Raw genomic sequence first — 27,188 nt, 5'->3', positions numbered from 1 at the left:
TCCAAAATGGTGCAAACTCGTTAAACCCAATGATTCATAAGATTTACACAATAAGGCTTGTAAAAAAAGTATAAATAAATACAGCAACTGTTTTGTTTATAACTGAATCGTTGCTTGACACTGAAATAAACTAGTTCACAGGATGCAACCACTTACTCAAGCATTGATTAGTGTGGTATCCCTGATAAACCGCTTATTCAATATTTTGATGACCAGTTTTAACTTGAAAAGATTCCTCCTAATTGGGTTTTTGACTTGCATTGTGCTTCCTCCATAGAAAGCTGAAAACCACAAATTGAACCAAATAGATTCTGTTTTACAGTTATCCTCAAAACAAATGCAAGTCAGAAGGCATAAAGTTCTGTTCAGAAATAGCAGTAGTACCCTGGATTGAAGCCTTTGGCGTGCTTCTTGGAGTCCATGCCACTGTTAGCAAGTTAATGAGTACTTCCGAAATAAACATTCATTTCATTAAACATTAAACATTCATTCATTTGCTCAAGAAAACTTGCAGTACATGTATTCTTGTAGCAAAATCTGTTGACAACTTCAAAGGTAAAAAAGGTGTTTTTCAGTGTTTTTGTTAGGTAATAACACAAAATGGTGACTTCAAATCAAATTTCTATAAATATACCTCTTCTGCTCCAAAGTCAAGAGAAATCTGCATCAAAGCAGTCACTTTCTCTCAATCAAAATGCATAGACCAAGTTCATTTACCTACAGGTACGCTGTTCATGTAAAGTATCTAACTAATGCTGGGTCTGTACCCACATGAAATTGATGCCCGGAGGCGATTCCTAAACTCATTTCTCGATACCAATCACCCTATCCCATCCTCTTTGTGTTGAGTTTACCATGGAAGCATTAGTGACATAGTCGTGGACATTAGGTTAATGCCGGGTTAGACCCAACGGTAAGTAGGACGCACTCTTCCAGTAAGCTGGCCTACCATCATCCCCCGGTTCATCTCGTTTCGTCAAAATCAATGATTTACGACATCTTGGATGAGAACAGAGAGCATGCTGCCATTACAAAAAGCCCGTCCTAAAAGACGTCGGGGAACACTCGCGAGGGCCGTTTTGGAAAACAAGCAATGTACTTATGAAATTGATGGTAAATTGGGAAACCTGAGTGGCCATGTGACTCATTCATTACACACCACCATCGCAATCTAGTTTCCTGCTATTTTCCTACCAAAGCGTATCTCTCCCAAAAGGAGGGATATGAAAAGTTATGACAGGGTTACATCCAACATGGAAATGTAAATATGAATGGTGATTTCATAACCATACAGAAAAGGTTAAGATCTTCAGTAGTTTTCATGTTATTCACACAAAGTTGTACTGTGGGGGTCACTATAGGCCTAAATGCATGTACTTGAAAATGTAGGCCCCTAATTGAAATAATCTTCAAACTTCATTCCTTGTCTTTTTCATTGATCAGTACACAGCAAAAATTGTGGTGTTAACTGGTGTACACAGAGGACCACACCAGTTGTTTTACACCGGTGTTAAATTGGTGGTGTTAGTTTTACACCCATCTGTGTTAGTACAACACCTTTGGTTGTTATATTTACACTCTTTGGTGTTATGTTCAATCTCTAGGGTGTAGTTTTAACACCTCAGGGGTGTGGTCCTCTATTAACACCAACTGGTGTCAGTTTTAATACCACAGTTTTTACAATGTATAAGGCAGTAAATCATGGAATCTTCTAGTGCAAGTTTTTAACATTACATAAACTGGAATACGACAGTAAATCAATCAAAATGCTCACATGAATGTTTCTTTTTTTAGGTCAATTTGATGGTTTATACTTTAAGGTCGATGTAAAAAACATTGATGCTTTAAACATCCATTGCCATTTGTTCCTTGAAATTGAAAGCATTAAAATGGTTAGCGAATTCTGAATAGCATCAATATCGCGCAGAGCACCTTGGATGAATGAGGGGTAATACAAACATGAATATGCCAGAGGTATTGTTGAAAGCCGAAAACAAATCAATCACTCTTTTGAAAGGTCTAGATTTGGGATCAATTGAACAATTTGACTTTTAAATGCCAGCTTAGTGTTTGCATGCTGTTACCTTAGCAAAATCACTTCACACGTGAATGGTCCAGATAAATACAATAACAAATATAATTTTCATATTTTTGTATTTTATTTCACAGTATATCATCAAATGCAGCTTTTCAATTTCAATAAATTTTACAATCTGACTGTTGGACTTATACCATTTTGGGGTAAACATTCAAGTGCTTTCAAACAAGATGCAACAGATCTGTAAGTCAGTTTATAAATACACTTTCTGACCAGATTTCGTTGCCTTGCAGATTTTTCTTATCATGTGCAAGTCAAGAATTATTCCAGCACCTATCTTTATGGACGGGACTGCATGGAAGTCTGATTGGGTTTGATAATGAATGAGGCATAGAGAACAATTGTGATCAATCACACAATCTGTTCGTCTACATGCTTTCCATCTAAATGTAATCCTCATCCAAGAGCCCAAGCATAAGGGGGCAAAGCATAATTTACAAATTGCTTCCTCGGTGCTAGTGTGCCAGAACCCTGCGTCCCTGCCGCGTAAACATATCACCGGCCATGTGTACTCAATCAATCTCGATGGCATACTGCTATCTATCCATGAGTTTGTGTCCTAACAGCTACCATCTCCCTAAAAATAGGACTGATCTCACTTTCACCATATCAAGTAACATTCAAACAACACGCATGTTCTTGTCAGCATCCATGTTGAAGGCCAGCTCGTCCCCACTGGGGGTGCCGGAGACGGCATGGTAACCTTTGAGTTGATTCAAAACAAGTCGGCAATGGAAACACACTTTTTTAAAAGATGGTATCGCTATTAAACCCAAGACTTGTGGACTCAATTTACCCAGCAGCCCTATCACCACCTTGACATAACTAAGTGTGTCACTGCGCACAATCGAAACAGATGTAAAGCGTAAGTGCAGGGGAGGTTCCCCAAGCGAGTAACAACGAGTAACGTGCATCTGCAGAACTAATCCCACGACTGTGGACGGGGAATTCTCCACCAACAAACACGTCACCCACAGAAACCATAATTGACGAGTTGTCTGTCACATTTTATTTGGGACCCCGGCTCGCATCCTCGTATTCACTGCCGAGTCTTTGTACTTGACACACATACAATGAAAGGGACAAATTCAATTTACACCATTTCAGCAAAAATTTGGTGGTAAATTTGAGAATCCAGACGGATTTCCCATGGGAGATGGTCACTAATAGATGGGTTGAACTTGAATCCATTTTAGGACTGTCCATATTTGACGCATCATCCGCAGACAACATTCTTGTATCACCTGATGTGCACATTTACTCAAGCACTGAACTGCATCACCGGCGTAAGCCTCCAAGTTGTGTAAAATGTAATCTTAAAATATCTGTATTAAATATTCAAACCAAAGTGTCTAATTATTTGTGTGTGTGGGCACATGAGTATTTACAAGATATTTCATAATAAAAGTTATGAAGTTCTTTTATTTCATACAAGAATTCGTAAAAAATAAAATTAAAATATGCTTTAGTGGCAGTAAATACAGAACAGGTATGCTATTCTTAGTGTGTCCCAACCAACTTGCATTTCTTCTTCTAAAAAATTTAGGGGTAGAGCTAGCGCTGCAGCTGCAAACCCGCTTGACGTGAGTCCAGAAAGATACTTATTTTTGTTAATTTATAAATAGACTTACCTCGATGATCCTGTCATGTACCTGAAGCTGTGATCTGTCTGCCGGGCCTTTCTCGTTCACTCTGGATACGATTATTCCTTCCGAGATACCACCATCACCCTGTATAGAAGCACATAGGAAAAGACACTGAGCATCACATTTTCACTCTTGGTAATAAATAAATATTTATGTTTTTACAGTACTACATAAAGTACGAAGACAGGTTTCTATGCAAACTGACCTATGGTGTAATACAATATTTAATGTAGATGGGGGCCTCCTTCAATACCAAGACAAGCAATAAAAATTTATATGACTAAGACTCATATTCATATATATTATAATATCAATAATTTAATATCAATATATTATATTTGCAATAGAATTCTGGTTTGTGTTTAAGACAATATGATATTAGATATATTGAAGTGGTATTACCTAATTGCATTTCAAAAATAGTATTCACTCAAACCCTTGAACAACTCCAAAAGTCCAGTAGAACGAGGTAGAAGGTCTGGTCATAAACCAATGCAAAACATTCATCAATGACAATCACTACAACCATGTCCTTGAACTCAAAGACTTGATGGTTGTGAAAATAAAGTACGGCCCTTTCTGAATAGCTTGAAATTACTTTCAAATTTGTTAATTGTAAGAATTTTTCATTTCAACTAGCTTGTGATCTACATGTACATGTAAGCCTGGTGATATCATTTTCATTCATTTCCAAAAACCAAACACCATGTGACTTAATGAGAATGCTCATATTGTCGTTTTTTAGTGGGACGAAACTAAAAAGAGGAAAAACAAATTAAAGGTGACTGGGGAAAAGGTGAGAGGTACAGACAAACGAATGCATACATTGATAAATGTATTATTGATTCTAACAACAAGCAAGTGATGAGTTTTACAGCCAGAGGATCCTGACCCTCCCCCCCTGTCCACATTTGTATGGCCTACAATTTTCTGTAGGCAAATGTGTAATATGCCTTAGACCCCTGTTACATCTGAGAGATTCCCTACCTCGGGCCGGCCCGGGGCCTACCTCGGGTCGGAAAGAAATCAGATGTAAACATCCCAAACCTACCTCGGGCCACCTTTTAGCGAACCTACCCGAGACCACATCCAGAGGTAGTCTCGGGTAGGTATCGGGCCGGCCCCGGTCCACCGATTCGTAGATGTAAACGCACACAAGCTTTCGAACCTATCTCGGTCCGTTCGCCAGCTGTCAAATTACGTCATATTGTGCGTGCTATCCCCTCCCCAGCCCCGTCGTTCTTCGAATGTTTTTGCGGCATGCGACATGCGGGCGACATGTGAATTGTGATTGATAAAGTCTTTGATTTGAGTGAAAAGAAGCATTTTAAACGTATCCTTTTCAAGTCGATCATATCTTCAACGACTGCTGGGATCATCAGCATTCTTTCAGAATCTCGGGTAACTTCAATTAGCGCGCGCGAATCATTTGGAGCCTAGATCGAGAGCGCCTTTTAAAGGTGTCAGCAATCGGATGCCGCTCGAAACAGTACAGATAGGGCGATAGGGGAGGGAATGAACACTGTGATGTAAACAGACCACATTTCGGACTCGGTCCGTTCGCGAAGCTAATCCTCCAATAATCCAGTCAAGGTTGCAAGTGGACTCGGTCGGGTCTCGGGTAGGAAACTTTCAGATGTAACAGGGGTCTTACATGTACAGTCGGGTATTTTTTTCCATCTAGACTGGCAGGAATACATTTCCAATATAAATATTTACATCTTAGAATGCTAGTTACACATACTGTCTTAAATAGAACAACCCACCCAGGCTAAATTCAATATTATTTCAAAATACAGTCATTGCGGAGAAAAATGACTGGGGGACATGTGAAGGGACATGTAGGCCCTTTAACTCTGGAATAACAAGGGAAAGGGAGGCATCTAGGAAAACTTGAATTCCCTCAGCCGTCATCTGCACTAGGAATTCAAACTCCTGTTTCTGCCGTCTTTGAAATAGTCATCCCTCATTCGTACTTGTCAAGAGCAAAGATGACATTTCCTAAAGGCTATCTGAAAGACGTGACAGGTTCTTGGTTTCATAAAAAGATGCTGAACCGCATCACTGGTAGTAGAAGACAGACAAGGGAGAGGAGGAGGAGGCAGGCCTGCATCATCTCTTCCAAAGATGCCATCCCATCTCCATCTGCATATCTATCAACTTTGGACATTCCTGAGCGAGATAGAATGCGATGTTTAGACAAGACCCAGTCATAGGGACATGCTTTGGGCTCATCCCTAAGACATAGGGATTCACTGGGCAAAGCTTGCTGCATTAACTGCATTACTTTCTATAGAATTTCATTCTTGCCGCTCTTCCTGTCGTCTGGGCTAAACCAAAGTTTGAAAGCATATGAAGAAATACGAATGAAAATAGGCTTACGGATAGGTGGGAGACATACAAGAGAGAAATTTTAACAAAAATATGTGTCATCAAAAGTGAAAATTACCTATTGAAAACAAAAAAGTAAGGTAAAATACATTTTTGGTTTTCAAATGAACTATATGATATAGTAAAAGAATGCATATATCCCTGAATTTAAAGTAGTATACTTACAAAAGATTAAAATTTATCATTTATATAGACCATCATTCATCACATCTGATTTAATTGCTTATTAGGCCTTCAAGTATATACAGTTGTGCTTGATTAAAAGTCAGCGAACCCCACCATGAAATGAGCTCCTTCATGATGAGTCTTGAATGTAGACAACACAACAATGTTCGGTGAGCCCAGAGAAACAAACTGTATTTAATGTAATATTATTATAACCTGAATTCACAATTAAATATCCAAAAGGTGGAACAATTTGAACACTTTGAATGAGTTCAATTTCTTGTGGGCTTGACTAACTTGTGAGCCCCACTGAATTGTTAGCCATTTCATGGCCATGTTATCAACTAATATAAAAGAAACAAAATAACAGTGACTAAAAATTAATATGGCCCTTTTATCCACTCGATCACAAAAAATACCTTGTAAGTACGAGGTACATGTTTCTGATATCAAAACTAAAGATGTACAAGGTGAGTGAACATGCAGAGGGAATTAAAAGGTATTTTGAGGCCTACATTTTTTACAATTGACAGGTATTTTTCTTATCAAATGGTTATGAAAGCACCTCTAATATGGTTGAGTCTGAATTCTATACATTCCCAATTTAAAATACATAATTTTATTCATTCATTTTCTGTATAAACAGTAAAAAGTATCCCTGTGATGGAACTAAAAAAATCTTTGTTTTATTACACTCTAAAAAAAGTATGTTCATCATGCCAAGAATTCTTCATATCCAACGAAGAATGTGCAACACTCTTCCTCTAAGAATCCAATTTATACATTTTATCCTTTCTTGGGGATTTGAAGCAACTTTTGTTCTCGAACTCTGACCCCCGAAGATTGCAGTTCTAATTTAAGCTCCCACCGCAAGTATTTTTCCCCCTGATGTATTTGCCCCCAGAAAAAAGGGAATATTTTCATTCTGTTTTGAACCTACATCTTATCCAAGATGTAGATTTTACCTCCTACATGCAGCCTATTAACCTTTCTATTATATTTTAGCTGTTTTAGCAATTTTATTGACACACATATCATGTTTCATAACATTCTAGAAAGAATTCTTCAAGGTATAGGTGAATTACTGTAGTCCAGAAAATGGTTTTAGAATACCTCCATTATTTTTCAGCAAAGTATTACGCTCTGAGCAGTGACATGATCAAATTGCTAAAAATAGTTTACTTTTGAAGCTACGTAGCAAATTGAATAAGACTGATTTGGGACAAAATAAATAACTTTTCATTCTCAGAGGTGATCGGATACCCACAAAAAGCAAGGGAAACAATCAGAGAAATCAAAGGAACTTGAAATATTTTCTTGGCAATTTTATGGAGATACATGTAGGTTGCACATATACAATACATGGAAAGAAAAATAAGCCCACCCCCAAAAAAATATTACAAAAAATTATAAAATAATGATTATAATAATAATTATAGAATCAAAATTAAATAAATAAAATTAGCCCACCCCCCAAAAAAATCATATAATAATAATGATTATGAAATTAACATTAAATAAATAAATAAAATTAGCAATCTGATTTTACAGTATATTGATGCCTAGATCAATCAATGTAACTACATACATACATTCTCATTTATGGATGAACTGTGAAGTAAAGAGGGCAGGTAACCCTTCTTTCAGACAGAATCAGTTGTATGCCCCCTCTTTTACAACATTTCCCCCCCCCCCTTCTCCCCTCCCATGCTCCTATTATTTCCAAATTCTGAATCCACCACTGGCTTTGTCTGATAACATACAATGTAGACAAACACATAGGCCTTTACATACATGTATTCTGCAGCCAGTAACAGTCTAGCAATGTATGTTTTACACTGATAGATAACAATCAATGTAAGCTTACATAAGAATAAGGTGTGCAAACATCCAGTACACGATATGCATAGGCTACAGTGCAGCCACATCATACATAACACTGTATCATATAGGCCTACACATGCAGGCCTATATTACCAATACCACATCATTAAATTACATGTATAATGGCCGCTTCATCTTTTTTTGCAATTTTGAATGCACCAATTCAGTTCAAAACCACTCCAACTTAAACCACCATTCACGATTGAAAGGATAAGAGTGAAAATTTATCGAAATTTGTGCTTCCCTCTTATTTCTCAAACGTATGGATACTTCGGGGGGGGGGTCCCTTGATTTGATGTTAAAAAGTATTTTCCAAGTTTACTTCACAGTTCATCCTGACCCCTTTTTTATCATGGAGGTATGAATTAAATATAGTTACAAAAGAACAGTTTACAAAAGAATTCACCATCTTCTCAAGACACCACATTATCTGTTCAGCAAACCATCCTTATCTCTTCCATAAGGGACGACTACACTGTAACCTACATTTATAGTGACCCGTTGTAGCTTGTATACTTTGTAATTCTACTGAATTAGAGAAAATACAGGCCTAAATGTACTATTATCTTATCGGTACAAGCCATCATATAGGCCTATATGTTGGTGTGGTACATGTAGATACAGTATTGCTCAGAGAGTAAAGACAATAGCCTACACATACCAGTATATTATAAACATATGAATGAAACATAGGAAGCAATACTAACTTATGCACATGGGTCTACACAATACAATAGTCATCAATTAAAGATGCAGAAAAACATGCAGAATAATTTTACAAAGTTGTATGAGTCTTGTCTCTACTTGTGATTATTAGAAAGCAAACATTAATGAATTTCATATTCCTTTGTAGAGCAGAATAAAGGAACACAAACCTCATAATCTAGATCCTATTTTAGTACCTGTAGGCACATGAACCCCCTCCTTTTCATAAGGAAGACTTGATCCACCTGAACATATATGTATAAGTCTTGATGGAACATATTTAATCCCTTGTAACATTTTACCCCCATTCAAACCGAGTATGTGTGTTTGGGCTTAGGCCCATATCTACATGGCCATATTTGGATACCAGTGTACATAAATAGGGAGGTTGGTGGTGGTATGACTGTGTACAATTCTCTCCTTTGCTCTTAACATCTCTGGGCCACAGGTCTTACCCCTAATAGCACTTTGTAAAGGTCTATTTCAGGACACCAATGGTAATTTGGGAATCAATTCTTGTATAGTTGTAAAGCAAGAGTATATAAAATGACTTTGTTATACCTGTAAATAATGCTAAACAATTGGCATGTCCAGAAAAAAACAGCCAAACTAAAACTTAATTTTAGAAGAATTACAAAAGTCACTTGACATTTAAAACAAAATATTATTATTAACAAACAAAAAATAAATGAATTCTCCATCAATAGCTAATAGAAGTATAACTGCTTTCTTACCGAAAGTGCCGTAACATATGAATATCAATCGAAATAATTGCTGAGTTTTCAATACACATTTTCACAATTATTTTGTTTCAAATAAATGAAGAATCTAGACCACCATCAGGAAAGAAAATGAGACAAAAAGTTGAGGGAAGGAAGATGCCCTAAAGAAACAGAGAAGCAGCTGTCACCACTGGCCTGTTGATTTGCATATTTCTCCATATAGGTAGTCAAACTTGTATTGTTTACACTCACCATTTCTAGGATTTTTCTTATGAATGAATTACTAACGAGAATGGAAACCATTGTAACAAGCGGGCCAGTTTCCTCTTTCATGGATCTCTTTCATCCTGGGCCATCTTTCCTTTCGATTTCCTCGGTGATAGAGATACCCGCGTCCCTTTACGATGACAATTTCGACAGGAGCTTGGGGCAGTGTTTCCGATACCTAGCTGGGCAAGCAGCGCGGGAGATAGAAGTATTGATGCGCTGGATTTGTGTATCGGCTTCGGTGTGAAATTCATCAGTAATTGGATATGATACAAGACGATGTAGCAACATCTAATACATTTATAGATACTATGATTGTCATGGGATATTCAATTTTCTATTTATGTGACTTTGGTTCAGAGCCAGTGATGAAGAGCGTGCTGGATTAATGTGTCATTTTTTTCAATCATTGCCGAGAGGGAAAATACTGTTATAAAATATCAAAAGAAAACACAACTTTCCTGGGTTCAACTGCAATGAAACATGTAGATGATTATTGTCAATAAGGAAACATGTAGGCCTACAGTGTGGATAGATTTCCCCTCAGTATCTTTCTGAGTTACAGGAAGAAATGGCAAACGAAAATAATAAAATTAAAGCAAGAAGTAAAACTGATGTTTTTATTCACCAATTACATGTACATGTAGGGCAGTATACAAATTATTTAGGGCACTTTTTCTAGATGTTGTACATTCACCCCTTTAAGGCCTTATCTACATGTATCTTGATCCCTGCTTCTTTGTTGTATAGTTTGTTAAACCTAAAGATAAAAAGGATGGTAATCATGATATATCATTTGATTTTCAAATGCTATGGCAAAATCTTCCTGTATGGTCATTTACGTCTAGAGTGAATATATTGTGAATTGCTCTGTATCTCTTGGTCTCTGTGAAATACAAAACAAGTTTAGGAGGGCACTCAGGGCAGTGTAGGCCTATGTATCCTTAAAAAGGCTAAAATGTCGCTTTTCCTGGCTTGATAAATGATGAGATATTATATAGCGTGCTTCCCGTTCAGATCAAACAGGCCTTTTGAAAACAGTAATGGGTGAAACCTTTCACGGTCTCCATTTCTTCAATTGGCTTCTGGCTGGGGATGAGGCATCCATTTATCAAATCATCATTGCCGATGCTCAAGCGTTATTGTTGGGGTTTTCACCAGAAGCGTTTTGTTCCCCTTATGTGGATGTCCTCGTGAGCATCAGATTTTTTAAGTAGGGCATTCAGGGTCTATCAGAGACTTGGCAGAAAACATTAGGGTGGATTGTCTGGTGACTGGTACTCAGTTGTGTAAGGCATGGCAGTTTGAAAAGTGGTCACTTTTGTTCAATAATGCAACATTTTGGAACATTATAACAAACTACCAATCATCACACTTTATTATGGGCCTACATGTACTACAAGACATGGAATTATAAAATACCAAGTCTCAAGCAAACATGTTTTTAAAGACTCTTTAACTACAGTCCTAGGGCTAAACCTTGAGAGTTGGTCTATTTGATGAACCAATTTTATTTGATTGCTTAGTTATCATACCCGACCCAAAAGCAAACAAAGATGGGAAATAGATGACACAAACATGGCACTCTCTCAAAACAGAACTGGAAAAAGGTTTGCTCAACCCTGAAAGAGACAGTTAGCCTCTTCAGGTTCCCTTTTCATTCTGTTACCCCTCCACTCTATTCGCTCATCTGGGGATGTCTGCAGAGCCTTTGTTCTTGTCCCTCCCCACCACTCCATCTGGCACCAGGAATAATTTTCGATAATTCACCCCTCTCTTCAATGGTCCAAAGAAAACTTTACAGTTGGAATGCAGGTAACAATATCATGAATTACTGCAGTCTTTTCTCCCCTCCATTCTTCCTCGTCCCTCAAACCCTTGTCAATGACAGCACATTGTCTTCCATCGTTGTTTGGGTCCTTTGGAATCCCAAAGCACTAAATTCCCATTCTGAGTCAGCTCCAAAAAAAAGGGGGCCATGATCCGTCTGTGGTCAGCTATATGCTGATTTGTTGAGAGCGTTTAAGTCCTTTAATACCTGCTCCTGATCAATACCTGCCTTGTTCCAATTTGCTTCAAACCCTTCCCACTATAAAGAGATCATCAATAACATGGGCTTCGTGACATCAATCAACCAATGTGCAGAGGATAATGGCTTTATGTGGTGACCCATACCAGACAGACACAAATTATACAGATAAATCTTGAAACATAAGGACATACATTCACATTTACAATGATCCAATCTTTTACAATGTAATTGTGCCCTTCATACCATCTACAGCGTTTGCAAAACTTTTGTTGTCAGATGTTAAGAAGTAAACAACAAACCTTTAATGAAGTCAGTTTGAGCTGAATAAAAGAAACAAAAAAAAAATTAAAGCCAATACTTACACAGTTTATATTCTGAAATACACCAGTCTGTCTCTAGTCTTAAAATTACCTCATTTTGAACAAAAACTCTGTTTACCAGATCATATTTGAAGGAGAATGAAACGATTGGAACAATATAGCTTGTGTGAAAACAGAAAAATCAAAGAAACAGATCAACAAAAGTTTGAGAAAAATCAGACAAATAATGAGAAAGTTATGTGCGTTTGAATATGTGATCACTATTGCTATGGAGATAGCAAATTGGCAATGCGACAAAGATGTGTGATGTCACTTGTGAACAACTCTCCCCATTACTTTAGTATATATTTCACTTGAATTGCCTCTTTTATCACATCTATCCATAGATCATGTGTTCTTTCTACATGAGGGCATGTAATACATATTTTTTAAGAATACATCATGGATAAAGAGTTTGTATCATCATAAGAAAAAGCAAAAAGAGACATTTTGAGGGTATTTTATAGTCCACCAAAGGGAAAGTTGTTCATCAGTGACATCACACATCCTTGTCGCATTGCCAATTTGAGGATCTCCATAGCAACAGTGATTGCAGTATTCAAATGCTCATAACTTTCTCATTATTTGTCTGATTTTTCTCAAACTTTCTTTATTCTTATTCTTTGATTTTTCTGTTTCTACACAAGCCTATTTATTCCAAAGGTTTCATTCCCCTTTAAAGAAAACAAGGGTTGAGAGGAGCATTACATGTATGTGTCTACCAACCTGACTGATCCCACTGCCACCAATGATGTTGAATCCTAAGCTTCCATCTTGACGACCAAGTCGCAGGGAGAGTATGGTTGTATTTTCCCACGGCTGTGAAGATAAAAACAAATTAATTCAACTAGCTAGGAATGATTGGTCCAATATGAATAAAGAACAAACATTAACAGATATTACTTGCAATGTAGCCAACAGTCTTAACCGTTATATTGAGAATGACGTTGTATATGTGTAGCATTGATCAGAACTCTATATTCACTTGAGGTTGCAGACGAAGTGAAGTGTTGTGTTGAGATAAAGAGATGATCTACTTAGATCCCCTCCCCCCCAAAAAAAAAAATAGTAATTGAACAAAATAAACAAATAAATGAATAAATAAATCATTGTGTGTACTGTATAATGAACAACTTAAAACAGTTCTACTGTGATACATGTACATGTCGTTCCCTGTGTGATCTACTGTACACATATTTTTAAATGGTGGTTGACTTCAATAAACAAATGTTGATTTATAGTATAAGGTAATGAAGTAAAATAAATGATACACTTTACTCATTAGCACAATCCATTGAATTTTGATATTTTTTCTTCTTTTGAAAAAAAATCTAATTACATCAAACACAACATATTGATGTTCAATAAATTATACATTCAGCATGGTAAGCAAAACTCCATTGCAACTAAATCATCATGTCTTTTGAATTTTAAACCAGAAAAAAATATCTTATTAAACTTACAGTATATATCAATTCCAATTCTCAAAGAGCTCTGTACATGGACAATGATACCATCTGGTAAAAATTTTCCAATCAAAGGCTTGTGTAAGTGTTAACAAGTTAAATTCAACAAATCTCGAGAGATATAGTATGAAACTGAATAGACCTATTTAGCTGCATAATCAATGTAACAAATGTACATGATGATTAGGTAATGATTTTTCCCCCCAAAGAGGTGAATGACTTTAACATGAATGTATTTCATTAGAAACCTGTAAATGTCTTATTGGTTAATACACCAAGAAGAAAGTAACTGAGGACAGTCAGTATGCAAGTAAGGTGATTGACACCAGAGACTGTGTACCTATTGTGAACGATAATCCCTTGGCCAACACAAGATTGACTTTTTTCTTGAATATCCAATGCACTATTCTGACCTTGTTCATTATGCTTCCTGCTAATGAACAGGAGTTTACCCCTTCCTTAGAACACAACGAGGGGTGATCCTCTCCCCAACACCATACATGCAGATGTGCTCCTTGCTTGCATTCATTCATTCATTTAATGGTGATTAAAGAAAATGCTCCAATGAAGCGTAGAGTAAACATCCCTTGCTCCGATACTCTCAGCTGGTCCGGAACAGAAAATCAATTCGCAAGTAACCAGTGGTAATCAATGATTGTAGGGTTGGGAAATAACTTTTGTTTAAACACTTAGAAGAATGAAAGCCATGAGGTCAACGATAAGAGGGCATTGATTCAATGGAGTATTGCTTTATCTTATTGAAAAACTTTAAATGGCCTTCTAGAATCTGAATTACATGTCTATAATCTGAATTACATACCTAGAATCTGAATTACATATCTAGAATCTGAATTACATAACAAGTGGTATTGATATTCCTTACAAGTACTATTGGTTGATCTTTTGTGGGATTGGTAGATCTGCTAAGAACTTTTAAAAATGTTAATTATCTATAAGAAGGTATTTCAGCAAGAGTTCACTTGCCATTAGAAGTCACAAAATGCCACAGAGTACTACAATATATTTTCCCCGATTTTATTCTTTGTCTTCCTCTGTAACAACTAAGGTCTATTACACATATTTGAGACCGACAAACATAATGAATAGTATAATATTCAACCTGGAGCTAGGAACATAAGTTGGGTTTTAGAAAAGAAACCAGAAGAAGAAACGCACTCTCCTTTTATTCTATAAAATAGAGATCTTCACTATAACACCTATCTTTCATGACATATTGCAAAGTTCATTCAAGTTTAGCTTTTTGGAGCTGCAAGGGGAATTCTCATCAAGCATTTAGACAAAAGAGAGGGTGGAGGTTTGATGCAGAAATGGGGTAATAAAAGAAAAGTTTAAAACTTACCAGTAAGCCCTTCTGGTTCTAACTTTTACAAACATGGTTACACAATTGTTATTGAATTTCACAATAATGCCAATGGGGCTTCTAGTACCTCAATGGCATCCATGAAACAATAGGAAAGATTTTAAGAGACAATATTTTAAGGTATAGTGCTTTCCAATTAAGATAACTACTTAGATGGTGCTCCCTTCATTTTCTTTCACCCTTGCTCAAAAACAAAATGATCAGGTTCTCAATGGAAGAGGAAATGGACTTTGACAAGCAGAATACGAGACAAACTCTCACTCTGCCAACATATACATGTACATTCGACATTTTCATCTAGCACGGATCTTTCACCTCCCGTTAGTGTTCGCAACATCACTTCTGGTGATACAGGTAATTTAGCATTTCAGGTGCGTGTCATAAATCCGTGATACAACTCATAGCTAAGCAATTCCACTTCATTTTGACTTTAAAAGGCATAGGCTGGAGGAAATAGAAGGGCAAGTGCGACATCCAGCAGAGCCAATCGTGACAGAAATTTTGAGGTAATGTGAACAGCGGGAAACAAGTGAAATTGGTATAAGACCTTTCCAGGGGGCTTAGGGATGGGGTCCAATTTACCCAAAAAAAGAGGTATGAACATCCACTACCAAGACATCCTGCTCAGTTCTATGTACCACTGCTGTATAAACTGCCAATGGTGTACTTAGTTTAATGGTACATCCTGTATCATGCAAAGTTCAAGATTCAAATTTCTTAATTATGCAGATGCATGTAAATAAACCATGGCATTACTTTCACATTCTGGCTCATTGCATTGTTTGCCCTTTTCAGATATTCATATTTAAAACAAGTATCAGAATCAGACAGAATAAGAAGAGATTTTAAATTATAGTTTCTCTTCCTATGAGTTCTCAACATCAAGTGTAGTCAAGAAACTACTAGGGCACGAGGTACGGCAGGCTCAAAAGGAACAGCAACAATATATTATTGAAAATAAACAGAATCTTTTGATTAATAACTGATAGTATGGTAGACCTACTTATAATTTGATATTTATAAGCCAATATGAAAACAGAGCATGCAGGGAGATAAGGAGACATCATCTCACCTTTTCAAATGAGGCAACAGCTGACATATATTCCATCTCGGCTTTACTTTCATTCAGCTTCTTTTGATATCGCAATGCCTGCATCTGAATTTCATTCTGGAGGCAGGCAATCTGAGCCAAAAGAGCCTTCTCTCTCTTTCCATATCTGAGAGAATTCTTCTTCAAATTATGTTCCTGGTTTTTCATCTTGGTCTGCATGGCAGCCGAGTGGTTCTGCAAGGCTTTGAGGCAGTCGTGCTCCGATCGGGTGTTGTACTGAAGCACCAAACCGCATCCCTGCTCACAACGGCCGACTGGTCTAAACTCACAGGTCTGGGTTTCATGTTGGGCTTGATCCTTGATGTTAATCACCTCCTGGCATCCTTTATTGGAGCACTTGACGGGGGCAAAGTCGCAATCCTCCATGTGTTGGGCCAGCATCTGAATCTTGACTTCTTCGGGGCAGCCTCGGCGGAAGTTATCACATCGGATCTCGAGCTTGAGGATGAGGTTCCGCAATGGGAGGACGCTGTTGAGTTCCTTGGTGGAAAACTTTTCGCACTTGAGAGGGCAGCTACCGTTCTGAACGACCCACGGCAGTACGCAGTTGGAGCAGAAGACGTGGCCGCACGGTGTAGCGAGGGGGCTCTCCAATACACCAAGACAGATGCTGCATTTAAAATCCTCGTCCACCGGGCCAGAAAACCGATCTATATCAAACCCCATGATCAGCTGCGCCTGGAAAACAATTCCAGCCAATCTTTGGCTTCACGAAAGAGCTCTCTCTCCTTGCACAGGGCCTCGTTGAAATAATATACTACACGTAATTTCCGTATAATCAATCCAAGATATAGCGAGGACACGACGAAGAAAACAAGCAAAGTAACGGAGCGCGCTGGCGATACCACTCAAGCACGACACCGTATGAGTTATGCTTCGAGCTCGGTTATTGAAGCAAACATAATGCTTGCAGTATAGTGAATGAATGGGTTTCTGGCTCGCCTTTCTATTGGATGACCCAACTCGGTGAACAATGAGCGATTCTAGACGGTGATTGGTCGAAGGGAAGTCGTGCTGCCAAACTTTAGCGGCTTCTTTGATGTGGATCCCGTTTTGACCTGGGCTCGCTCCAATCTCTAATTACAGGCAAAGAACGGGACACCAAAACACCACCCTCCTTGCTCTTCGCCGACAAAAGAGCGAAGAGGTGTAAAATTTGCCTCTTGTAAACAATCACTGGAGAATTACACACAACTGTGTAAAACTTGTGCATCCTTTGTGTCTGTGTTGTAGTCGTAAAAGGAGGCGGTCAGGTGATATATCGGTGATAATATATGACAGTTCATATCGAATTTGTTCAGGTGATCAACCTTCCAATGTCAGTGAAAGGTCAGATACGAATGGATTGTTTTTGTATGAGAGTTGATAAAATCATAAGGAAAATCTTATTTTCCTCCTTTTTCTTATTTCTTTGGGGGGGGGGGACTTGGATACAAGTAGAAGTCAACCTCGTGAACGACTTTGAGTATTAAAAAAGGCAAATGTCATTCAAAATTTAGGATTTTTTTTGGCACAAGAGATATTTCATTTTTGTGTTGAAATAAATACCTGGCGCCATCATGCTCATTAGGCCTACAATATGCTTGGAAGAAGAAATCCAGTTAGTTGGTTATATATGGAGGTGGAATGCAGTAATTGATTCATATTTCCTCTAACCTGAAACTCGTTGAAACTCGTTGACATTTTCATTTTTGTAAAAACAAAAAACAAGTGACAAAACAAAAAAGTCTAAATATAATGGTACACGATCAAGTTCATAACACGTTTAGGGATTCACATGCAAGCAATCCCCGCCCCAGAAAAAATAAGAAAAATACGTATCCTATGTCTGAGGCATTTGGGCAAAAAGTCACCCATTTACAGAGGCAAAATTGTATGCCTTATGTACTGTAAATACCCCCACCCCAAAACACACAAGCATTGGCGGCGGAAGCAAAAATTTATGGGGGTCTACCTGAAATTTCGGGATGGACACAGGTAAAAAATTGGAAGAGCAAAAACAAATTAGGGGGGGTCCACCTGAAATTTTTGGATGGACAGAGGTAAAAAAAATTGACAAGCAAAAAAAAGGTTATCAACAAAAAAATAGGGGGACAGGTCCCCCTCCCCCTATGGACACAAGTTACACAAGATATACCCTTTCTTATCCAAAATATACTCAAAATTTCATAATTGTCTTGAAAATTAAAGGACAAGTCCAGTCCAACACAAGTTGATTTCAATAAAAAGAGAAAATCCAACCAGCATAACAATAAAAATTTCATCAAAATCGGATGTAAAAATTACATTTTAACATTTCGCTTCATTGAAAAAAAAGTTATATGCACCTCGAATGGTATGCAAATGAGAGAAATGATGACATCACTCACTATTTCTTCTGTATTTATGATATGTTTTAATTTTCTCCTCATTGTCCAGTGAAACAAAGTTTCATTTCTCCCTGAACATGGAGAATAAATATTGTTTAACATGTTATGGTTCAGTCTTAATTGTCAAATCTGTAAAAATTGAAATATTAATTCAAACAATGAAAAAGTAAATAATGAATGCGAGGGCATGCTATCATCGATTTTCTCATTTGCATGTGACTAAATTGATTTTTGATGAAATTTTCAGCATTATGCTTGTCTGATTTTCCATTATTGATTCAAATCAACATTTTTCTGAGGATTACTATTCCCATTTCTATATAAATCCTTTTACTTTCGTGCCTCCTTTATAACTATGATTGACCCCCCCCCCTTGCCATCTTGTAACCAAACACCGCCGCGCATTCAAACCTGTCATGTCCATTTCATTCTCCACGCTCCGCTGCATTCGATTATGACCGTCAAGCTACGAGGGCTGTACCCTATATTAGTCTGGTGGAAAGACCCGTTCTTTTCGAAAAAGAGATGACATCAAAATAGTATGTGCTGTCAAGGGCTATTCACTCCATTAAGATTCAGTTAGATATCATTTGAATTAGCTATATCATCATATTGTTGATTTTATACATCCAAACCATGGTGTTCTTGATGATGATAGAAGATTCACGATGGTAATCAAGATTAATGTCTGAAGTTTGAAATCTAGTCAAACTTTGAAGTGATTTGGGTGGATAGGTTAATTTCGGGGAGGCTGATAATGAATGTTTGATTAGGAATGCTCTATTGCTTTGACGGTTGTGAAGATTGACCGAGAAGTCGAGAACACAACTAAATTTTTCTTCTTTTCCAGGTAGGACCCCTCCAATGTCTTCTTTTGTACTACAAAATAATATTCCTTTCTTTTTTATTTTACATTTCTCATTTTTATATTCACTTCTAAAAAAAGAGTTCCTGTAAAATAAAGCAAAACATTTATTATTCATTATTGATATCTATCGTTGATATGTTAAGTAATAATACTGTTATGATGCTGGTAGCAGCAGCGTAATGCTGCACACACAAAAAATTGAGGGGGCCACACAAGGCAAATGTGGCAATGTTCTAAAAAAATATATATATGCAAGTGAACGAATCGAGCGAGCCAATATTTTGATCTTTGTTTATATCAAAATCTAATTTGCTGAAAGATTTGCCATAATATTGCGAAAACAAGATATCACATTTATCCATTTTCCATATCCTCTTTTCTCTTTTGTTTTTCTTCGTCGTGAAGCAAACTTTGGGGCCATTGGCCCCGAACCCCCCCCCCCCCCCCCCCCCCCTCTCCTGTAAATTAGTGTTTAATGCGCTATACAAATTAAGATTTTTCCCTGAATTTTGTTCAGCACTATATGATTGTAAAGTATAAACAGGAAGTCAAATTTGTTTAATTCTATAATTACCCGAAACTTAATCTTCTTGGAGAGAAAGCTGAGTCCACTTTCTTTCTTCAAATAATTATCGCTCGTGAAGAAAACAAACAAGACGCACTCAAATACAAAGCCTAGTTCAAGTTTTGTGGGCATTCAGAGAGAACAAATTTGAGCAAAACAGCGTAAATGAATCCCAGAGGGTCAATAAAGGTACCCCTATTCTACCAGTCAATGACCTCTTATACCAGAAAAGCGGTCATAATTAGCCTCAGATTGCCCCCTTCCTAAAGGCCCCTTTCCATTCCATTTGCTAGTGAATTAGCTAATCGTTTGATTGCCTCGCGATCTGTTTTGTTTTTATATCATCGCCCAGAGGTAAAAACCACAACACACCCACCCCGTTTGATATATTGCATCTTTTCCGAGCAGAATGTTGCTATATTTTCCCACTTTGTTTATACTCCTGGAAGTGCCGAGTTAGATTCGCGTTTGTTTTCGGAGATAAGCACATTGTTCGCCGAAGTCGAAGAAAGCGATTCGTGGCGATTTTCCAAGTGAAAGTTGTTTTCTTTCAGTTCGTGCGTGCGCGCACCTTTTTTGAAATAATGGATGTAATAACAATTCCCTGGTTAATGCGTGGACCTTGTGACGTAACATGCATTGCATTCAAACTCGCTTGAAGGAGAATTCAAAAGAAACAAATAGGGCATACATTACATACATATATATATATTGATCCCTGCTTGGTTGGCTATAATTCCCCTGATGCAACTCCCTGTTTGATGAATGACAAGACTAATGAGAGGGTTGGTCACCTAATTTTAATGACCACTGATCCAAGAATGTAGACAAGATTCCATTCTGATTTTGCTCAAATATTTCTTCTTTTGTTACTGTTATTGATTATTTTTTAGGACTTACATCTAAATCATTGATCAATGGTTTGTACCGGAAGCTCTGATGATAATACAATACCAGTAGTAAGTCAATATGTATAGAAGATAAAATACATATGAATACAGTTATTTAAATTGTATCGAGGAAGAGCTAAAGATCTACGGTATAAAAGGGCATAATGTAAAGTAGTAAGCGCATATAGCAAAGGTCCGTAATACCTCACATGCACTCTGAAAAAAGGAATTGGTCAAAATGACCATTCTCTTGGTTAATAATAATATGATGTGTGCGACAGACTTACAAAAATTGGTCAAAATCAACCATTCCTGGTAGATTTAAACCAATTTGGCTGATTTTGAACACTTTTTTCCTCGGTTGGACGTGTTAACCAAGGAGATTGTAATTTTGACCGATCTTTGATTATACGGTATAGTATTCGGATGTTCGGCGTTTGTTCTTCTATAATGCATGGCAAACACTCGTCTTGGTCTTTGATGAATAAAATTGGACATAATTATATAAAAAAATATTACTGTACATAAAGAACCAAAATATATAAATTAATTCAATAGTCTATGAACTTATTATTGTTACATTTTCAAACTAACGGTAACCACATATGGTCAGTTTTTAAATACTTTCAATAGAATATTAAATTTGCCCCCCTCAAAATTTTTTTTTTTTTTTTAAAGCATTCGAAAGCTGAAAAATCATTTTCCCAATAATGCAATGGTCATGTCTACAAGTGTATTTTGCCATAATGATAAGCTATTTGCTTTGGGGGTCCTATGCCTTCTGTATATATATATATTCTTTTTATTGTGAAAAAATTGTAAAAACAAAATGTTGTTTTTTAAGAAATTAAATGCTGTATGAATGAATACCCCCATATGTGACCATTCTTTGTAATTCTCTTGTCTCTAACGTTGTTCCAGCACCACGTACGGTAAATTGCCAATTCGTCTACTGCCAACTCGTCCACTCACCACATGGTCTACTTTCATTTAGTCTAATGCCATTCCGCCCATCATCATTTCGTCTAACCTTTTGGTCCAATTATCACGTCGTCTATGACCATTTCGTCTCATATAACCAGTTGGTCTAATATCCATTTCATTTTCATTCACATTGCACAATTTAACACTTGGTCCCATTAGACCAAATGGTATATGGACTAAATGGCTATTGGACCAACTGGTTATTAGACGGAATGGCATTAGACTAACTGAAAGGAGATCACGTGGTGAGTGGACGACCTGATGGTAGACCAAATGATAGTAAGCACATTGACGAAATGACATTAGACGAATTGGAAATAAACCCCACGTACATGTATTGAATCGAGTCGAATTTTGATTCCGGAATACAAAAGAAGACCCAACCCAGTGGTTAGGATTAGTTTGTTTCTTGAGGAATTAGTTTTTCTTTCATCCATCTTTTCTTTTCCAGCTCAACCACATCCTCCCCGCATCTATATACCAAGCAGCTTGACACCAAGACATGGTGTCGACAGGATTGGGAGAGACGAACCAGCGGGGCACCTTATACGGGACTTGGGAGGGGGCTCCATTATTCCTTTACAGCTACTGTCGTACATTCACCGGGACATTCACCCTCAAATCAGATAGATGAGCTCCTAAAATATACAACGAACATGAATAAGGATTAGCTGATGGTGGTTGTTACATTGATCAGAACATTTAATTATGTGGTCAAAAATTTCTCCAAATTATTTGGTTGAAACACAGACCAACATCCGTGGTTACTAAAATTATTTTTATTCTCATGTTTAGGAAGCATATTTATGTAAACTTAAAAGCTTGTTGCTTCACAAGTCTTCAAGAAATTAGCGTGTGGTGATAATTACAATAAACAGTAGGTGAGACCTATCAGATCATTAACATTATCCCGACAGACTTTTCCGAATCGTGACAATTTTCTTACTTTCTTTCTAAGATGTTTATTTGGGGATGCAATTTTTAGATGTCAATCTTTATGAACTAATTTGGTCAAACTTTGATATAAAAAAAATAAAAATACACCAATGATTTAATAAGTAGGCCTTCTAATTAATCTGCTCCTCCCTCAGGCCTGCTAGTCTTCTGTGCAAAACCTTCCCTCGATTTTAAGGTCTGAATGTGCAGCCTATATTGTATTGTGTAATGAAACAGAGAGTTTTAAAATGTGCTATATAGTCTTTGTGTGGAGACCCACTTATTGATTAAAATTGACTGCAAACTACTCCCTTATATACCCCCTCCCCGAATCCACTCTTAAACTTGCCCCCTTAACCTTACTTTATCCACCTTTTTTCAAGCTGCTAATCTGGTATACTGGAGGTATTTCCAGTCGTCGACGTCAGGATCAAGAAGGGATAGCTTTCGCGTGGCTGTACACCTTGTAAAGGAAATCACTTAAAACCGGATGGATTAGATTAAAATAGAGAATCCAAGCAAATACTATGAGGTGTTATAATGATGATTGGGTGTTGGTATAGAGAAGTAGTGCCCTAAGCTTGTCAACGCATGCAAGTTTGGGTTCACGAAGGTGTTCTGAAAGACCTACATGACCTATGCACTCATTGGCTTCATGAGGCGCGTGCATATAGGCATCGAAATCAAATTATCTTATAAAACAGGCATGGTAAACTAATATTTCATTGAAAATAAGGTTTAGACATTTTGTTCAGATTCTTTTTTTGACCAAGCACCAACGGGGGCAACAACATGATATTTTTAGGGGACAAGTTAAGATCTCTCATTCTTGTACTCTTTTTCATTCTTTCCTCGTTTTCATCTGTTATTCTTTTATCTTCTCCCCCCCCCCTACTTTAAAAATCATAGGAAAGGGGGGGGGGACTCTCACCTCCTACCCTCCTGTGCATGGCGCCGCCTCTGGGCACCATGAAATATGTCTGATAACCTCCCTTAATATCAAGGTCTTCCACTTCGTTTCTTAAATAATTATGTGAAAATATAAATGCTTGATAATGTCTCAACTGCGTAAACAGGGAAACAGAAACATTTTCTTTCTTTAGGTTGCATGCTTCCCTTTAATTCACAACTATACTCCCTGCGTTGTATCAATAATTGAAATTCAATTTAAGAATAAATGGGCTGGAGTCAAGAGACTGTAATATGATTTGACTCTCCCACAATCAAATAATCACCCATTATAACATTTATGTTTTGACCACGTCGTGTTTTTAGGTCATAACGAACTGGGGACAAGCTTGAACTTGTGCTACAAAGAACCAGAATTTTTTTTTAGCTTATACTACAAAGGACATGAGAACCAAACCAATTAACGTTTAAATCAGGGCCGTCGCCAGGGGGGGTGCGGAGGGTGCGAACGCACCCCCCTTCAGAACAAAAAAAAAAAAAAAAACCGGAGGGGGGGGTAGGGATACTTGAGGGCTCTTTTGAAAAAGATCTGGCCGGCGGGCTATATAACTGCATGAAATTGAGTTAATACGTTGTTTTTTGTGTTTTTGTGTTTTTTTTCATAAAAAGCACCCCCCCCCCCTAGAAAAAAGCTGGTGACGGCCCTATAAATCAAATGTTAGTTGTTGATGAGAGTTTTGAAACTAATTTTCAAATCATGCCTACAGAATACAGTTGAGATAAGATGCTTTGTTTAACTCCAAAGCGCAGTGGCTAATAATTTTATATCATTTTATTTCTTTAATATTTCTTTAATAATACTCAGGGTGATCATATTTCCATATAAAGCTTCCCTTTTTTACTGCGTTGTCGTCTATGAAAATCTCTGGGCAATCTAAATAGCTCCTGTAATCGCATTTCGGGCAGTGAAAACAATTATATTATCATTTCAGCTGGTCAAATTAGCCCTTTTCTACAATACCCTAAAAATTTTGAGACGACGAACATTGAATTAATTCTGCAAGAACAATCGAATTAACATCGTAATTACATACAACCGTGCAGGCAGTTCGCAAAAGTCGCCTTTTTATATGGACTACTCATTATGAAAACATTGGACTGGATACTAAGATGTATAAAGGATTTAGCTCCTAGGCGTAGTCGTTACAGTGTTTCTCTAAACCATTTTCTTTACGATCCACGATCAATCGAGACCATCTTCCTGAAGGCCTGAAGATAGACGCTATTTCAGCTGCTTCCCATCACCTTTTCGAACAAAGCTCACCCCGAACGGGTAGGCGTGGGGTGCCGTGATGCAGCGGTACTGAATTTGTGACAAAAATTACAGCCAGTTTTGGCGGGGGATCAATACCAAAGCGTGTCTATCAAACGATTCTTATGTAGAGGTTGGGAGAGTAAATTGCAACAGTGTAATATTGAACGAATCATGCGGCTTGGGTTGGGGAAAATTGGCACCATTTGAAGGAAATCACCGCAAAATGACCGCCATTGTGGTCTGAATCACGAGAAGCAGGTGGAATATGACGATCATTTATGAGAAATATTATTTAATAAAAAAATAAATAACTTGGGATTATATGTTATATGGAAATCGCATTGGTGCTGAAACAATGATTAAGTCATGTAAATCAGGAAGCAAAATAATGATGGAAAGATTTTTAGATTTTTTTGGGGGGTAATGAAATGAGAAATGTGATAGATTGAATGGATTGAATGTGATCCACCTTTATCTACTGTAGATGGTAACTCATCATTATACCACTAGCGTACCTACGGGGGGTAGTCTGCCCCCCCCCCTGACGAGCCACAAATCATGCAAAGGACGTATCAATGGCCCCCTGACGAGTTTTAATACCTTTTTTTCGAAATCCTTTATTTGTGATTGAAGGCTTACAAAAATATGTATTAGCTAATCAAATCGTACGGGGTACACGAACCTTTAAACACACAGACACAAATATCCGAACACCATGAGAAAAAGGGGCGACGTTGAGGTATATTGATATTATGGGTGGAGGCATGCCGATATAAGATGACATCTTCATTACGGTACTTTCTTTCATTTAATAAGAGATGTAATATATATTGCATCAAAACGCAGGGACACGATTTCTAGTAAAATATCCGCATGTATTATTCAATACAATATTCTTGTAATTTGTTTTCAAATGGCCCTGTTATTTTTACTTCATTCATTCCGTAAAATATGACAGGCTCCCCGCCAGGAGTAATGATGACAAATTAGCGATGTGGCTATGCACCAAGAACTTGCCCTAAGGTCGTTTTTTAAGACTCCCTTACACTGTTTTCTAAAAATTATTTATTTTGTGATAATTGTTAAACAATATCTCGGAGGTATGTTTTCAACCGTGTGGCCTGTCAATGATCATGCTGATAATGACGTTAAAACTTTCCTCATATCTCTGTAGATAATGTACATGTAGCCAGCATGGTCATAGTCCACTTGCCCCCCCCCAAAAAAAAAAAAATCACTTTTATTTCCAGTCACGTTTGGAAAAAATGTTGACAATTACGTCTTGCTTTGATTGTGGTAGGTCCATGCTATGGTGAACGGACAGGGGCACTGACAGTCTGAAATATTATACATATTTAGGTACAATATTAAGATTTCTTAACAAAGAAATCAACAATAAAATTGCTGATCAAAGTTATCACTTAAAGATTATGTAATCACATCAATCATAAAGTCAATAGATATGGCATAAACATGGGAGAAGTGCTATGCTTGCCTTTCAAGAACTTTATCTTATTCATCATGAATTTTTAAACAGACAACTGCCGATCACCTTATATAAAACCCTTTGCTATTTGAGGCCTTGTTGAAGCGGCGTTTGTATATAGATTTACTGTCTTGACTATGATTTTTTTTGTCAATGCAATTCAATTTATGCAATCAAAGTCTGTGAGAACTGGTTGTGAAAAAAAATAACGAAGAAACTAACAAAATGAAACGTTATCTTTACACAAGTATTTCACTAGTTAGTGATAAATGTGTGTTCCCATTTTTCCAGAATAAAAAAAATCAATCACAAAGCAAAGATTGGCATAACAGTTTGTATAACATTGAATTAAAAAAGGAACACTTAACATACTTTCTATTTCTCAGGGTTTCGTATATGGCAATGAATCACACGTTCAAGTACCGTGAGTAGATGTTTGACAATGCCATTGTTATCGTTAAAAAGGGGGAGGAGGGCGAGTCTTAACCGAACAATACGCTCTTCAGAAGAAGAAGAATGGTAAATCGATAATCACTGTCTCTTTGCTTCTATAAAGCCGGTGATTATCCCTTCAAGTCATAATCAGCACAGACAAAGCAGACACCCCGATGAGAAGTTTCATAACAATAAGTTCTTGAC

General features: G+C 37.3%; 1 protein-coding gene across 1 annotated transcript; it reads right to left on the bottom strand.

Annotated features, from left to right (window-relative positions):
* Positions 1-3,580: 3,580 nt before the first annotated feature.
* On the bottom strand, positions 3,581-17,166 carry LOC121411841 (E3 ubiquitin-protein ligase PDZRN3-B-like). The gene is made up of 3 exons (XM_041604713.1): positions 16,189-17,166; positions 12,996-13,088; positions 3,581-3,828 (listed from the first exon to the last, which is right to left on the bottom strand). Exons 1-3 carry the CDS (start codon positions 16,891-16,893, stop codon positions 3,709-3,711), a joined length of 918 nt encoding a protein of 305 aa, XP_041460647.1. The 5' UTR covers positions 16,894-17,166; the 3' UTR covers positions 3,581-3,708.
* Positions 17,167-27,188: the final 10,022 nt, after the last annotated feature.

This window comes from Lytechinus variegatus, chromosome 3 (genome assembly GCF_018143015.1).
Source record: "Lytechinus variegatus isolate NC3 chromosome 3, Lvar_3.0, whole genome shotgun sequence".
In the NCBI taxonomy this organism is placed as follows: Eukaryota; Metazoa; Echinodermata; class Echinoidea; order Temnopleuroida; family Toxopneustidae; genus Lytechinus; species Lytechinus variegatus.
Note: the sequence above shows the minus strand (reverse complement) of the source record. Positions and strands in the feature narration are given on the sequence as shown.